Source organism: Natrix helvetica (assembly GCF_964273705.1).
Source record: "Natrix helvetica genome assembly, chromosome: 5".
Lineage (NCBI taxonomy): Eukaryota > Metazoa > Chordata > Lepidosauria > Squamata > Natricidae > Natrix > Natrix helvetica.
The window spans coordinates 17,963,812-17,981,991 of NC_138551.1; the positions used below are offsets into that span (position 1 = coordinate 17,963,812).

The 18,180-nt window shown below is 41.5% G+C and overlaps 1 protein-coding gene across 1 annotated transcript in view; it reads right to left on the minus strand.

Moving 5' to 3' along the window:
• Positions 1-1,037: 1,037 nt before the first annotated feature.
• FNDC3B (fibronectin type III domain containing 3B) overlaps positions 1,038-18,180 on the minus strand; it is a 310,175-nt gene continuing 293,032 nt past the window's right edge. Inside the window, 1 exon segment of the mRNA XM_081953443.1 lies at positions 1,038-7,997. Coding sequence (XP_081809569.1) covers positions 7,686-7,997 — 312 coding nt within the window. The 3' untranslated portion in view covers positions 1,038-7,685.

Sequence of the window (18,180 nt, forward strand, 5' to 3'; positions counted from 1 at the left end):
GAGATTTTACAGTGTCCTTCCCCTGCCATGCCCACAAAGCCATGCCACACCCACAAAGCCACACCAACAGAACCGGTAGTAAAAAAAATTGAATCCCACCATTGCTTCAAATGGTGGGGTGAAATGCCACCAGTATAACACCTTCAATTGCAATTCTTGGGTAGAGAAAAAAGCAAAACTTCTTGATTTGGTGCCAGCAGCACTAAAAATCCTCTCAGAAGATGGAAGTAGATGGAGAGACGGATGAATGTGACACAAGGACCCACGTCTATCAGACCTAGAAAACTAGACTCCAAGTCCTCTCCACAGATATTCATGGGTGAAAACATCTGTCATAAACCTCACAGATTAATAAAAATGGGACTGTGGAGTCTTTATAAAGAGAAATTTGCCTGCATCTGCCTCACATCTGCAGAAAGAAAAGAAAAGCCATAAGAAATTTTGACCCACAAGAGAAGCTAAAAGCAATATGAATACAAGTAGCCCTCGACTTATAACCATCTCTTTAACAACTGTTTTAAAATTACAACAAGCAATGAAAAAAACTTATGATTGATCCTCACACTTAACAACTGTTGCAGCATCCCCACAATTCCATCATCAAAATTTGGATGCACGGCATCCAAACAGTTGCATTGTAATAGATGTGGCATCTTAGGGTCACATATCTGCCATTTGCAACCTTCCCAACAAGCAAAATCAAGGGAGGAAGTTGGATTTAATTAAAGATCACGTGACTCACTTAACAGTTGAAGTGATTCACTTAACAATGAAAGAAAAGAGGTCATAAAATTGGGTGCAACTCACTTAACAACCATTTTGCTTAGCAATGGAAATTCTGGTCCCAGTTGTGCTTGTGATAAAACTGTGAGTGGGTTTTGGCATAACCATTACACAGAGAAAATAATTACTTATAACCTTGCCTAATATTGCTATCCTGCTAGCTAGGAATTTTGATATTTGCAATTCTTACACATCCTCCAATTGAGCCTCTATAGGGGCAAAGATTTTCATGGAAAGAACTTCGGCCATCAAGAAAGAATTAAAACATTTATTGGGCATAAATATATTACATATACACTACAGATAACAGTTTACATACATAGCGTAATATCTGCAAAAATCTATACATTAAAATTGATATGGCAGTTTTAATACAATGCGTATGAAATAGTTAAAATTTACAAGAAAACTTATGATTATTTATTTCAAAGTTGAAAAGCTTGGAATGTATGTCCTACAAGTGAGGTAAAAAACAAAACAAAAAGAAAAAAACAACTTTTAATTTTCTTTTTCAATTTAACTTGTGCAAGAATAATGTTCAGAAACATTCAATTTTAGGGCACTTTTCAATGATTAACAGAGAGTACTCATCTATTGTTGCTGACAAAACATGATTAGAAAACTACAACATTTCAAGTTCATAAAGGACAAAGGCAGATAATATAAAAATGTTTCTTTTTCTTCTTAAATAACTTCTTAAAATACTTTCCCCATATTGTATTTTTTTTTTTACAATTTCTTTACACAAAACTGGGGATAAGGGAAGTTGATTTCACACAGCCGATACTGACTGGGGCTGGGCCAGAAAAGACATACAAGATAATAGAAAGCATTTTTCTTTCTTTCCATAAATGGACAGTTATGTAAATTGAAACAGGAATGAGTGGAATTATCTCTTTTACAGAATGGCTGCATTAGAAATTGTCCTGTATGGAAAGGAACTACAAGATAACCAATGATATCTGATATCAATCTAACTTGGCAATTAAAATGCCTTGGCATGTGTAGGGTAAGTATGCACAAATGGGGGAGATGTGGAAACTACAATAAAAATATGAAACACATCTGACCTTTCTTCAGATCACTTTTCTTCAATCTTGCACAAAAATGACATTCTTTGTCTAAACACACAAATAATTGGCTCTGGATTAAACAAGCTATCCTATGTTCTCCTCACAACTGTTCACAACAGCACTAGAAATTGGGTGAACTTTCTTATTGCTGGGGAGAGTGATGTCCTTTAAGAGAAATTTACTCTGGGTAGGATCAAAATGATCCCCCCAAGATTGGTGCCTGCCAAAACCTGAGACCACAATGAGGGAGGTCTCCATGTCCCTAGCCTTCTCCTTGCTTGTTTATTGGCTGAAGATGATACGCTCCTATCTTGGATGGTTGTCCTGTTCCACCCAGCACAGCTTCAGGAAAGAGAGGCATGGAATGATGAGGAAGGAAGGGGACACTCACCTAGCCAGACAGATCAGCCAAATGAAACCGGCTAATCAATGGGGTGACAGATGTCACACCTGATCACCCTCACCTTTATTTATCCATTGGATTTATATAGCTATCCATCTATCTGAGGAACTCTGGGCAGTGAAAAAAAAATGACATTAAAACAAAGTCAACTTAAACTACGTTGAGACTCAACAAAAACACAACCTGTTAGACATATGCATCCACGGGGGAGCTCCCAACAAATACCCCCTCTCCCTATGCCTTCATCACCTAGTGAAAGCCCAACAGGACTACACTTTACCTCAAAAGAGGAAATTATTCTAATCCATCAGCTGCAGAAGTGGGTTGCTCCCGGTTCGGGAGAATGGCTAGTGGTGATTAGGCAGGGGTCGCCGTACCGGTAGTGATGGCTGGCTGGCCACGCCCCCGAACCAGCTTGTCTGACATTCGCCCTGCCGCGTCTTTACCACATGTATCCACACAGCTACCTCCTAGAGCCTACACACAGGTAAGCAGCATGGGCTGCTCAGGGAGCCCCGAGGCTTTGCAACTACCACCTCCTAAGTGGGATCGAGCCTCCCTGCCTCCTCAATGCATGGAAGCAGGAGGTGGCAGTTTTGTTTGCTGCCTGTGAGCTGGAGGGAGGGAGCAAGCAGGCAAGTAGGCATGCAATGATCTGCCGGCTGCCTCTACTCTGCAGTTTACTCATGAGCATGGTGCTCAGAAGCCAGCAGATTCCTGGTTTCCTCACTCGGCTGCTGCCTCCCTCCCTGGAGTTCACAGGCAGTAAACAAAACCATGCACTCTTCGGACCCTCCCGCTCTCCTGCGTTCAGCTCGGCGTGGCTCGGGTTGCTGCTTTCTTTGGCCTTTAAAAAAACAAAAGTTTTACAGCATATTTTATTTCCCATCTCCAATCTGAAACATAAATTTCCCAAGCCACGGCCATTAAAATAAGTCATGCCCACAGAACCGGTAGTAAAATTTTTTGAAACCCAACCGTGATCAGCTGGTGTAATTAACTCCCTCCCTTAAAAATAAGGGAGAGAAAATATTGATCTTGAAACCAAAGTGTTGAGGGGAGCCAATTTGCTCTGATGGGGATCTCCCTCCATTTCCTGCAGACAGACTTATGTTCAACTCTTATTAGCCCGACTGAAATCAGTGGGAAAACTTCCAACTAACGAGCTCAACAACCAGTCAACATGATTGACTTTGCCTGCAAACTTTGAGAGCATATGCAGTAAGTACTGTATTTTTCGGAGTATAAGATGCACCAAGATTTTGAAGAGGCAAATTAAAAAAAAGTTTTTGCACTCTGCAGACCTCCCAAAAATGGTCCATGTTTTGCAAAAACCGGCCCGTTTTTTTTTTTTCCCCAAAAAAAGGGGCACAAATAGCTTTTAGGAGGCTTGAAGAGTGCTCCTCGAGGCTGGGGGGGAAAAACGAGCAAAAAAACCGGCCTGTTTTTTGCTCATTTCTGCCTTCCCCAGCTCCCTGGAAGCCTCCTAAAAGCTATGCACAGCCATTTTGGTGAAGGGGGCAGGTTTTGGGGAGGCAAAAATGCTGTATTCAGTGTATAAGATTTTCACCCTCTTTTTTGAGGGAAAAGGGTGCGTCTTATAGTCCGAAAAATACGGTAAGTTTCTGCTCAAGTCAAAAATGGTAGGAATTGTTATGACGGCTGATAATCACAAGGCACCGTACAAATGACAACAACTGTTTCACAAAGGTGTGGCTTTCTAAACGGATTGCCCCCAATCCAGAAAAATGAAAAGGATTTCAGAGCCACGACAACTAACAGGTTTCCAATGACTCCTAGTTAATTGTTCCCGATGATTGAAATGAGATCAAAGCCCAGTTAATGCTATCTACATTCTTTAAAATTTTGCCAGCGTTTTTTAAAAAATAATTTTATATTTAAAGTCAACCAAGTATTATATAAAAAGGAATACAGTTGAATTAAACAACGACAACAATACCACATTTGTCAAGGCCAAAACTGGAGCCAAAACGTGAAGAGGAGATTTAAAAAAGAAGAAAATAGCTCAATATCATTTGTTTGCTAGGCAAATATGCATACTAACATTAGGAAAAAAAAAAAAAAAAGAGAACCTTTGTACTAGTTTGCTACATCAAGGGAGGCACACAGAATAATCAGTTTCAAACTATTATTTCAAAAGATGCTTATGATTTATTTATTTTTGGCTACATGTAAACTTTGAAGATGATTGTTTTTAATGTACCGTAGATGGAATGGATATGGTCCCCGCAAGGTTGTTTATTTGCGTGGAGGAAATAATGGGTACATTTATTTCTTCTTCTTCTTTTTTGGCAATTCATAAAACCTCCCGTTTTTAAACATACAATATACTATAAGAAGGTTAATACTAGGAATGGTGCTGGGGAATGAAAATATTTTACCTAAATTATACTTACATAAAACAAAATAGGAAAAAAAAAATAGTATGCTGCTAGGGGGTCAGAGGGGGGATAAGGGGAGAGATTTAGTACATAAGTACACTTTTTATTTTTTATTTTACAATAAATAATGAGATTGCACTTTAATTGGCATTTTAAAGTACTGAATGCAGTATATAGTATAAATAATCCTAAAACAAAAATAATATTGGTTTCCCCATTACTTTGGCTATGGGAATGAATGAATAATACAGGACACTGTCTCATAGCAAAGAAAGGAAGGAAAGCAGTCCCTGCAGATTTTAACTCTGCTAGTTGTTGCCAACTATAGGGGGTGGTACTTATCTCCGTTTCAAGGCTGTTGAGCCAGCGCTGTCCGAAGACATTTCCGCGGTCATGCGGTTAGCATGACGTCGCAGAGCACCGTTTCCTCCCCACCGAAGTGGTACCCATTTATCTACTTGCATTTGCAGGCTTTCGAACTGCTAGGTGGGCAGGAGCCAGGCAAAGATGGGTACTCACCCCGTTGCGGGATGCTCGGGTCTCAAACCCGGAATGTTGGCTTTCCAGCCAACAAACCCGGCATCTTAACCACTGAGCCATCGCGCTGCCTTGTGTCATAGCAAAAGAGAAGACCAAAAAAAAAAGTTCAATGCAAGCCAAACCCAAAGAAGATTAAAAAAATATATACAGAACTATTTGTTTGTTTGAATGCAAGAGTACACAAAGTCTGGGACACAATTCACGAGAACTCTTCCAATTCACGCAGAGCTAGAATAGGAACCGATGGATTCGCATTTTTGTTTTTCCTGCACAGGCTTTTAAGGAAAGGCTGCACGGTTTATTTCAATTGACTTAAAAATTAAATAGAGCTGATATGACGACTCCCCAGTCCCTCCCCATTCTGGTACTTAAAAAAATAACATTGAAAATATCTGCCGGGGAGGGGGGGGGGGGCTTTTATGAGTCTTTGTGGGTTGGGAACGTATTGTTGTGCACCTCTGTTTGATTGAAGTGAACAGAGTTATGTAGCAATGCTTCACCAATTGTAACAACACTATTTTGGAGAGATTCCTAGTGGATTACAGCTCTATGCATTTCTATGTAGAATTTACTTTACACCTCCTGCTCAACATCCCTGAGGCACTTAGACGTCATAAAAATAACCCAATGATTCAAAGGTGTTTTTTTCCCCCTTAAATCAACAAGAACCACCAAGGGTTTTGATGGACTGAATGAATGTGCCTTGGCAATCGATGTAAAAGCACATGCAACGTCCCATTCAGGAAGAACACTAAGTTTGCAATGGACCCCACCCTACCCTTATGATCTGAACACAGTTGAATCTAGAGCTGGTTGTCAAGACTGCAGCTGCTGCTGAAACCAGCTGCTCCACATCTCCTCCTTGTCTTTTCCCCTTTGGCTATGGCTACGACAGGAATCTCCAAAATTTGAGGGCTAGTGAGCATTTCTGGAATTTTGAGTGTGTAATAAAAGGCATTCACACACGTCCAATTGCCAGAAGATAAAGCCAACAGTAGCCACCAGCCAGTCAATGGAGTTCTGGAGAACGTCTCAGAGGCATTGCTGGAAATATCAATAATGCTTGCGGTTGATGCTTTGCAACACAGCACCGTTATGCTTCTTTTGCTTTGTTAGGACAGTACACGTAGTGTGTTGTCATGTGAACTATGGTCTCCCTCCCACCGTCACTTCTGAAGGCAGCAGCTAATGAAGTTGAAGAGGGAAATGAATGGATATTACATGACATGGTTTGTAATAGGAGATGCCATTAAGAAGAAAGGAGGAGGAGGAGGAGGAGGAGGAGATGGAAGAAATGGCACCTTTTCATATCAGCTCTAATTACAGTATTTAGCATCTGAGATGCCTGTATGAGTTTACTATGTTTTTTCCAAAACTGAAATGCAGTTGGACCCTTTTCTTAACAAGGCTGATTGAGTGTTTGCTTATGGTAAAAGGTAATACTCTAATTTAAATAGCAAAGGCAAGCAAGCTTTTGCCAGTTATAATCACATAAGATCACGATGAATATAACAAATCTAGTGATTGGATTAAAAAGTAAGTTTATATACAAAGGCAAACAAACTAGTTAAAAGCAGCTTTTCTTTAAACAAAATAAAAACAGCTGGACACGGGGAATAACTATTGCACAATGCCCTCTTAAAATTACTGCTATAAAATAAAGAAAATGGTAGAAACGGTAATGCTTTTCCATCGATAAAAGCTATCTGGCTATCAGATTTGATATACAGGAATTTATAGTGCGCAAACAGCTTGAATAAAACATTTACAATTCAAAGAAGACTTTAGGTTGCAAGATAAATTATCGGGATTGAAATGTGCTAAAAATATAGTTGATTACATAATTGAGATTAATTTTCCCCCTCCCCATATGGGGATAACGCAAAAACAATGCAAAACTGGCGGTATGAGGGTTGAGGAGAAAATACATGTAGTGAATATTGTATGTGATATTTATAATTAATGACTTGTGCAACAAATGCATTGAGGAATGCTTAGCTGCAATGCTACTACATAATGATGGTTAAATCTTGCAGATTCAGAGGAGCTTAAAGCGGTTACTCTAATGTAATAAACTTGCAACTTAAAGACTGCAACAAGTTTAGCACTAAGTCAAAAACGTGAAGGCAAACTGGTTACATTTCTACATTCCGAAAATTAAAAATAAAAACGAGTAAGTGAATAAAATCATAGGAGCAGGGAACAGAACATCCAAATGTTAAAATATTTGTTTTGGTCTCTGGCTTAGATATATTGAACCATTTCCTAACCTTGAATGTCCAAAAGGTGCACCTGAACGTCGATTTTTATTTTCTAAATAGGACTGTCATTCCCTCCCATCCCCCGTCACCCTTTAAAAAAAAAACAACGATAAACCAGAAACAAATGCACTGAAAAAATAAAGAGGACTATCTGAATAAAACATATTGATTATAGTATGAAGCATTAATTAAAACGATACCTCAAATACTTGTGTTGAACTCTCTACTTCATAAACAAATACTGTAGTATAAAAGCAAATAAGATGGAGACGCTTGCAAAGCCAAGGACTAAGAGGGCTGCAAACTGTTCATCAGAAGGCATCATACATTTAGTCTTGGGGTCATCGGTTCTTCCCAGTTCCCCAGTAAGCATGAGCTCACTCCGCTGGAGAATAAAGGCAACAGAAGTGCTGAAAGGTCCATTGAGTTCTTGTGAGGTATCCAAGCATCGGCGGCAAACACACACTCGGAATCGATAATCTGTATTCACCTGAAGGCCTGAGATTTGGTACGTTGTCTCGTCTCCCTTGTACACCTTGAAGGAACAAAAAGCAAGGAAAGAAAACTTAAGAGGTTGCACAAGAAATTGTTATGAAGCTTTAAGTCAAACTCTTCAAAAAGGGAAGGAGCTTTGCTTAAAATTGCAGCACACATTGTCTCAACGTTTGCCAAGTGACCTGGAGAGAGAGAGAACATCTAGAGAGAAAATCCCAAGGGTGCTTTTTCCAAAAGGCAAATGGACTTTCTTGGTTTTTCCTTGATAAGGTTTTGCTTCTCATCCAAGAAGCTTCTTCAGCTTCGAATTTCTTGAAGGGAGAAGAAAAAAACGTTTTCAAGGAAAAACGAAGGAAGTCCAGTTGCCTTTTGGAAAAGCATCTTTGGGACAACCATGACCTGGATGACTGAGAAGGTCCATAGACATCTGTAGAGAAAAGTTAACATTTCAGGAAAATGAATTTGATAACCGGACAGAGTAGTCCTAGTCATGAGAAGTGCTTTATTGCCAAGTTTTTACGATCTTCCTAAAAACCAACAGGGTAGGAGCTATTGAGATTCTTGGGACATGGGAGGCAGCTACTGAGATGACCTACTTCCCTCGTCCTGGGATGACATTTCCTAAGAGAAGGAATACAGAGTAGTCTGCACTATTTGAACTTGTTGGAAAGGTATCAACAATTGGGACTAAAAGATCATGTAGTGGTTAATCTTCCAAATGACCTCTTCAAGGTCAGCCCCATTGCAATATTCCAAACAAGAGGGCATGAATGACTCTCAGGAGAGCCTCCTGTTCCAGAAGAAGTTGTAGTAGGTGGTACTCTTTGCACACATTGCTGAACAACCACTCGAAAAGAAAAATACACACAGTACATATTTCAACATTTCTCCAGCTACACCAGCTACACCTGCAGCCTTGCCATTTTTCAACATTTATTCTTTTCTTCTCATTCATTTTTTTTCTTTGACACCAAGATATATAGAATTTAATTCAACATACCATGATCATTGCCATTTAAGTGTTACCATTTTCACAAAGCTTATCCTTCTAGCATTTGCATCCTAAATCTGGTCATTACTTCTATTTTTAACTTCTCTGCTGCTGGCCCCTTGTTTAGCTTCATGACAAAATGAAAATGTGGGTACTCCAACATTGGAGATTTTAAAGAAGAGATTGGACAGCCATTTGTCTGAAAATGGTTTTCTGCTTGAGCAGGGGGTTGGACTAGATGACCTCCAAGGTCCCTTCCAATTCTGTTATTCTGATTGTCATCTCCATCATCTTCATTTTCACTTTCCCTCTTTTATTCTTAATTGTTTAGAATTAATTATTCTTAATTGTTTCTTGATCTGACTATATTCACTCCAACTATCTTGTTCTCTACACATACATTACACAATATATGCATTTTTCTATACACAAACACAAGCAATAAATATAATGCAAAATACATAATTTCTGCCATCTTCATAGATTTGTAAACATTTTAACTTCCCATTTCCAAGTAAAACAAAACAAAACAAAGACAAAGCAGTGTATAATGTAACAATTATTAAATATTGTTTGATCCTATCATAGTATCCATACAAATATCACAGTTTTCCCTGGTAGACAGAAAATACAACCGGTTGGGCAAATTTTACTTCATGTACCCTGTTTCCCTGAAAATAAGCCCTCCCTGGATAATAAGCCCAGGGCTTTTGAGTGCATGCGCTAAAATAAACCCTCCCTGAAAATAAGCCCTCCCCAAAAATATTACAACACAGCAGCAGCCATGAGGTGATCACGCTCGCTGCCTCCTGCACCTCAAAAATAATAAGACCTCCCCAAAAATAAGGCCAAGTGCTTATTTTGGGGGTCAAAAGAAAATAAGACCCTGTCTTATTTTTGGGGAAACATGGTAATTTAAACTATATTCAAGGTTAGATTAACAGAATCTTGCAAGTATGATAGCGCAAATCTTCCACTGTCTTTTTTTCCCAGCATGAAAAGTTAGGGAAGTTCATTTCAAAGTCTCTTTCTCTGACCATTATGTAGTTGTGGGCTGTGTACCCCATCCCCGTCTTCCAAGGTCATTCCCACATACCATTGCAATTTTTGTTAGTACAATTCCAATACAGCATGCAGCCTAGGTCACTACTCAACATAACATCCCAAACTGTCATCTATTTCTTTTTCCTTAAGTAGTGAGGAACATTTGTAAGATGGGAATGCGATGTATGTTTTCTACCACTGCTCCATATTATGAATTGCCTGAATACATGTAGCTAATATAAAATTAGGCAAAAAGTATACATATAAATACCATTCTTTCTACATCCTAGCTATGAACCAAACACTCTTTTTTATATTCTACTTACATTTTACATACACTTGGAAATGCAAATAAAAATTAAAACCCAAGATTCTGTCATTGCAAACCCAACCCGACAGAACTGGGGTGCAAAACCTGGATGACCACCAGGTGGCAGGAGAGATACATAGAAAAACCTAACTCTTAACTGCCATCAAGTGGTCTTCTGAATTTTGGCAGCCAAGCTATGGGTGCTGCACCCAATAATTTATTTTAACCAAGACTACCTCCCAGGAGCGACCATTTAAGTTTGAAGTAAAAATGTGATAGTGGAAATGTACTGAAGAAAGAATAAACACTTCAAAAGGCGAGTCAATTATTTTGTGCCAGATGGAAAGATTATTGTCCAATAATGGTGATCAAACTCTGGCACAGAACGGAACAAAGTATCTTTTTCCATTAGTCTGCTGTGATTAAACAATTGTCAGCTCTAAGCTACACAACACAACATCACAAATAGGGACTCTAAAGCAAAACTATTAGATCTTTTCCTCTCATATCCTATTATAATAGTTTTATGCTTCAAATAAGATAAGCACCCTGCAGTCAAATAATTAGAAATTTGCATGTGTAATCCATAAATTGCCATAATTACAAAGATGAATACCCTAAATGCATATTTAATATGCCTCAAATTTGAAAATCGGGTATTAATGTAATGGATAAATTGCTCCTTTTATTCAAAAATTACTGAGAACAGATGGCTTCTTATGTCCATAGCCAGTTAAGGAAACAATGATGAGAAAATTTCATGATGCGTTTTTTCATTTTATTTTTATTTATGTATATTCGATATTTCTAAATCGTCCATCTCCCTTAAGAGATTTACCTATACCCGTGATGGCAAACCTATGGCACACGTGCCGGATGTGGCACGCAGAGCCATCTCTCTGGACACACCAGCCGTTGCCTATTGCTCTTCCAGATTCCAGTGCGTGCATGCGCATGGCCCAACTTGTCTTTGCACCCACAGGAGCACCGGAAACTACAAGAGCAGCACCCCGGAGCGCATGTGCATGCTGGGAAACCGAGTTGCTGGTTTCTGGTGCATGCATGTGTGCCAGGGAACTGCTCTTCTGCTTTCCGGTGCACCCATATGCGCACACGCACTCGGTGCCGAAAAGGTTAGTTTTCACTGACCTATACCATCATTTTTTTTAAAAAATCCTCATATTAGTTGTGGCTGGGATTTCAACAGTTCAGACTAAACAAACAGGGAAATTACGATTCAATGGCATGTGAGTCACCAAATGAGAGAAAAACTGAATTTGCATAAGGGGTATTCAGAGCTGGATGGTGGAGAAAGCCAAAAAAGTGGCTTTGTTGACAATCGGGTTTTTAAAAGGAAATGTCTTTCAAATAGACATTATTTTGATCGTAATAGTGAAACCCTGTTTGTCCATGAAGCCCCAAAGGATATAAACAAACAATGGCTGCCTTTGCATACCTTGAGGTTCCTGTCAGCATTACAGGTAGTCCTCCACTTACATTCAATGAGTGACTGTTCAAAATTACAACGGCATTGAAAAAAGTGAGCTGTGATCATTTTTCATACTCATGACTATTGCACAATCCCATGGTTATCATCATCATCATCATCAGGTTGTGTCCAAAGCACATTGAGCAACAACTGTTTTCCAGTAGTTTTTGATCTTTTGCAGTATCTTCGGCATTATCCCAAGGGACCTTAATAACCTTAAGATCCAAATGTAACTTGGCTTTAGGATCTTTTCATCATATGTGATGGTTACGTACAAAAGCCAAGGATTTTTGGCGTCAGATAAAGACATGGTTGGAAGAGATGTTAGATCCAAAGGTAGATTTAAAACCAGAACTATTCCTATTAGGAATAATAAAAGAAAAATATAGTAAAGGAATGACATATTTAATGCTGCATATACCGTAGCAAGATTGATATATGTGCAAAATTGGAAAAAAACAGAGATGCCCCCTCGAAGAAGATGTAATAAAGAAAATTTTGATCTGTGCAGAAATGGACAGACTGACACTAGAAATCAAAAATAGAGGTGAGGCAGAATATTATGAAATTTGGAATTTCAATGGCTGGAAATGAGGAAAAGGAGTCGGAATAGAATATTTTGAGGATTTTAAAATTGAAAATGGATAGTACACAGATAAATATACAAAGGAGGATAAAGGATATGTCAATAAGATGAATGTAGCTATGTCCGATAAGTAGAAATTGTGTTGTTATGTTAAAATATGTATGGAAATGACAAAGCCAGAAAGATCACCCTATGTCCAATGTTTTTAATGTTCATTCAATTTAAAAAATGTAAAAAAAAATATCTTAAGATCTTCCTCAAGTATTTGATGCCAAGTTTTCCAAGGCTGCTTTCTCTTTTCTCCAGGATAGGGATGTCAAACTCAATTTCACTGACGCCTGCATCAGTGTTGTGTCTGACCTCAGAGGGCATGGCCAGAACTCCCATCTCTTTTACATTGTCCCCATACTGACGATCATCTAGTGTTTGTGATTTAAGCGAGCCAGGAATCAATTGTACTTAGGAAATGAATTAAAGCAAAACCACCTTTTATATTCCTTATACCAGTGGTTTTTAAAACCTTTTTCTCTCTCACAACCCCTTCCCACTTTCAACTGGTGGGAGCCAATTTGTGTGAGTCATTCCAATGAATATCTTACTAGTCCGTTCAGCTAGCAGAATAACAAAATAATAAAAAAAACAGGCACAAAGCTCAGGAAAAGTCACCTCTAATGCATGTTACAAGGTCTCAATTTTTTAAAATTTAATGTGGTTGATTATGTTTGAAAGCCCACCTGCTTATTACATATGCCCTTTCTGACAGCTAAAAGCATGATGATCAAGCAATTATCATGCTAACAAATCAGTGCATCTGTAGATAAATTCATGCCAAAATCTGTTTTTTGGCTACACAAACATGCAAGCAAACTATCTTTCTGTTTCCTGCAGGGAAGAATCCTTAAGAAATTTATTTTCAAGCTTGTACTCTAATTCGGTTCTCAAAATAAATTTGTCTATTGCGTTGCTTGATATTAGCTTGGGACTATGGCTAAAAGGGTTTTGGAAAGCAGGCACTATATTTGGAAAAGTAAAACAGGAACAATTTTATTTGAATTATCTCTCCAGGATTTATAACCCGCTATTAGCTATGCAGGAGGCAATTTTTGTCTGGCCCCAGTGAAAATAAGACATAAATGGTTGAACAAGTAATTTTAGAAAAGAATAGAATAACAAAGTTGGGATGGAGCTTGGAGGTCTTCTAGTCCAACGACCTGCTCAGGCAGGAAACCCTATAAATGGTTGTCCAATTTCTTCTTAAAAACTTCCAGTGTTGGAGCATTCACCACTTCTGGAGGTAATAGGTTTAAACAATTCTCACTTTTATCCCCTATATTTCTTTTCGGCACTGAGTGCTTAAATTGGAAAGTGCGTGTATGCATATGTACACACACACGCTGGAGTACTGGAAATCCAAAGATCACCTGGCCAGTGCACATATGTGAGCTGGCCACCGGTTCTTCGGGTTTCCGGCAGGTGCATGTGTGCCGGCCAGCAGGTCTTCGCGTACACCGGAGTGCCGGAAACCCAAAGACCAGCTGGCTGGTGCGCATGCATGCGCGGGGAACCAGAAGAGGAGCTGGAGATGCCCACAGAGAGGTGTCTGAATGCCACCTCTGGCACATGTGACATAGGTTCGCCATAATGGATATAAGGTCTCCTGCTTGAGCAGAGGGTTGGATTAGAAGATCTCCAAGGTCTCTTTCAGCTGTATTCTGTTTGTTTGATTGATTGATTGATTGTTCCACTAAGCCCTAAACCTATTGAGAGAACCTGTTTCATTTTGGGGGAAGTTGTGATACAGTGGCTAGAGCCACAGAACCTACCAGTTTCTGGATTTATACAATAGACATTACCTGATAAGTAAATAAATCCATCTTCTGCATTTGCACCAGAAGTGGGTTTCAGTGGGTTCTGTCCGGTATGCGCATACCGGTTGAAAGAATTTAGTGTGCCTTCCTGTACTGGGGCTTCTGGGGCCCGGTACCAGAACGGTCCCTCCCCTGGTCTGCCCCAGCCCACTCGCCCGCTAGCAGAAGTCTTCCAGGAGGTTTTGGCTGGCAGATGCGTGGAGGGAGGGTGGGGAATCACAGAGGGAAGAAATCACATGGATTCCCCACCCCCTTCATTGGAAATGAGGCGGCTATTAGAGGAGAGAGCAGCGCACACCTGTGGGCTTGTCCAAATAATCCTCCCCTCCTGCTCCTTCTTCTGCTGTTTGAACAAACCACGCGGGTCACGCTTCCTTGTCTTTGACAGCTGCCTCGTTTCCAATTGGGGGGGGGAGAAATCCATCTTTTCCATCCCTCTCCATGGCCCCCTGCCCCAACTGGGAATGAGGCGGCTGTGAAAGACAAGGCAGTGCGCCCCAATGCAGCATGTACAAACAGCAAAAGAAAGAACAGGAGAGGAGTTCCACGCGGGGTTTTTCAAACAGCCAAACTCCCCTCCTGTTCCTTCTTTTGCTGTTAGTACACGCCGCGTGGGTCGCGCTCCCTTGTCTTTCACAGCTGCCTCGTTTCCAATTGGGGCGGGGATCCATGGAGAGGAACGGAAAAGATGGATTTCTTCCCCCCCAATTGGAAACGAAGTGGCTGTCAGAGAGAAGAGGGCAGTGCATGCCACGTGGGCTTGTGCAGCAGCAGCAGAAGGAACAGCAGGCGAGGATTCGGCTGTTGCACAAGCCCACGGCATGCACTGCCTTCTTCTCTCTGACAGCCGCCTGGTTAAAAAGCCATCCTCTGTGGCATTTTTCCCTGGGGGGGCTCCGCAGAACATCCCAAGACCAATGCCACCACATCTGCCCTCTTCGGGGATAGGTCCTCTTCAGAAGGACAAGGCCTCCATGGTCCCCCTCGCATTCCTTGTCTTCCAGCTGCGGCCCCACATCTTGGAAAAGATAGGTGCACGCATGCCCCGCACAATTACAGGCCCTGAGAGAGAAGCCTCTGCACAAGCCGGGTGAGTGAGAACAAGTTCCCGCCATTATGAAAGCTCTGGCATGAGGGACGGAATCTTCACCGCGGGACAGTTAAGCTCCATCCGTGAGAAGCAGCAGGACCAAAGCCCCTCTCCCAACTGGCCCTCCCTCCCTCTGAGGACGAGGGACCCAGCTGCCCCTGGCTTCCCTCCGAGAGTCTCTGCTCTCAGGGGCTGTAATTGTGCAGTGTGTGCACAGGCGCCTATGTTTTCCACGGCATGGAGCAACTCCGGAGCCCATCCGCAACCTCTCATGGAAAACATAGGCGTGTGTGCAGAGGCTTGTGCAGAGGCTTCCCTCTCTGGGCCTGTAATTGTGCGGGGCATGAGCGCACTTATCTTTTCCACGGTGTGGGGCTGCGGCCGGAAGACGAGGAACCCGAGGGGGCCAGTGGGGCCTCATCCTTCTGAAGAGGACCTATCCCCGAAGAGGGCAGATGTGGTGGCATCTGTCTTTGGATGTTCTGCGGAGCCCCCCAGGGAAAAACGCCACTGCCAGGTACTATTAACCATATATTTTGGTCCTATGATTGCAGAATGCTGCAAAAAACATAAATACAGGCCAGTTGTTGAGTGTTTCAAATGTGATTGGAATACTCAACAAGGTGACCACAGTATGTGTGTGTGTGTCTGTGTGTGTGTGTGTGTGAGTGAGAGAATCAGACAGACAGGGAGAGGCACAGAGAGAGGGGGGAGAGAGAGATAGAGACAGATAGAGAGAGACACACAGAGAGAGTGAGTGAGAGACAGATAGACACACACACAGAGGGAGGGAGAGAGAAAGAGAGTGAGAGGGAAAGAGAAAGAGAGAAAGAGAAAGAAAGGAAGAAAGAAAAAAGAAAGTAGGAGAGAGAGATGAAAGAAAGAAAGAAAGAAAAAGGGAGAGAGAGACAAAAGGAAAGAAGGAAAGAGAGAGAGAGAGAAAGAAAGAAAGAAAAAGAGAACTTATGACCACAATTGAGCCCAAAATTTTGGTTGCTAAGCAAGAGTGTTGTTAAGTGAGTTTCACCACATTTTCCAAGTTGGTCATGCCCACCTGGTAACATGACCGCTGAACCACTCCCATAAAACAGGCAACACCTACAGAATAGGTTCTAAAATTTTTTGAAACCCACCACTGATTTGCACTATACACAAAAATTATACACTATAATAAATTAAATTATAAACCAGCCAAATAATCGCAGCCAAATTTAAAATAATAAATTTGTTAGTTTATCTATTTTTGGAAAATTCACCACTTGTAATGATATGTGGGAGTGACTTGCAACAGGAATGGGGATGGGGTTAGGGGCTTAAAAGAGACCCTCTCTAGTTTCTCTCCTCCCCTCCCTGTAAAGGGGACAGGGAGAAATGTTTCTTGACTTTGAAGGTTTTGTTAATGTAACATTACAAATAAAGTTGCATAAACCCATCTTGTTGTGTTTCATATCTGGAGTACCTCACAAAGCTGATATCAAGAATATTAAAGTAACTAAAGGGCTAGAGTGGTATAACAATCTAGCCCACAAAATGTTTAAGCAAAGTTAGCATTAAACAAGAATTGCACTCTAGAAAGAATGCAGAGAAGAGCAACAAAGATGATTAGGGGACTGGAGACTAAAACATATGAAGAACGGTTGCAGGAACTGGGTATGTCTCGCTTAAGAGAAAGAAGGACTAGGGGAGACATGATAGCAGTGTTCCAATATCTCAGGGGTTGCCACAAAGAAGAGGGAGTCAAGCTATTCTCCAAGGCACCTGAGGGTAGAACAAGAAGCAATGAGTGGAAACTAATCAAGGAGAGAAGCAACTTAGAACTGAGGAGAAATTTCCTGACAGTTAGAACAATTAATCAGTGGAACAGCTTTCCTCCAGAAGTTGTGAATGCTCCAACACTGGAAAATGTTAAGAAGATGTTGGATAACCATTTGTCTGAAGTGGGGTAGGGTTTCCTGCCTAAGCAGGGGGTTGGATTAGAAGACCTCCAAGGTCCCTTCCAACTCTGTTATTCTATTGTATTCTATTCTATCAAAGTTTCTGCTATGTCTTAAGCCAGTGGTCGGCAAGCCGCGTCTCGCGAGCCAAATGCGGCTCTTTAAACATTTTAATCTGGCTCTTCTGTGTGCCGGGCGCCCGCTTCCCTCCCTCCTCTCGGGCTTCGGAGGGAAGCTTCTGCAAAACCCCGGCGAGACAAGTCTCCCAGGCTGTAATTTGCCGAGCTGTACACGCGCGCCTGTTTTCCACGGCGTGGAGCAGCGGCGAGATTCTGGGCGGCAAGCGATGATTCCGGGGGCCATCAGTGGGGGGGCAGGGTCCCCCCTCGCGTTCCTCATCTTCCCGGATGGCCCCCGGAATCATCGCTCGCCGCGCAGAATCTCGCCGCTGCTCCACGGCGTGGAAAACAGGCGCGTGCGCACAGCTCGGCAAATTAAAGCCTGGGAGACTTCTTGTCACTCGCCAGGACTTTTGAAGAAGCTTCCCTCCGAAGCGTTCCGAGGGAGGGCTGTAAACTTCCCTCCGAAGTCTTGGGAAGTTCTGAGGAGCCCCCCAAGCCAAAACGCCGCTGCCAGGTAGTTAAAAGTACCTCTCTGATTCGTCTCTGTCAGTCTCTCTCTGATTCCCTCTCTCACTCCCTCTCTCTGTTCCTCTCTCTGTCTGTCTGTCTCACTCACACACACACTGTGGTCACCTTGTTGAGTGTTTGAAATGTGATTGGAACACTCAACAAGGTGACCACAGTGTGTGTGTGTGTGTGTTTGTGTGTGTGTGAATGAGACAGACAGACAGAGAGAGGAACAGAGAGGGAGTGAGGGGAGGGAATCAGAGAGAGACTGACAGACACACA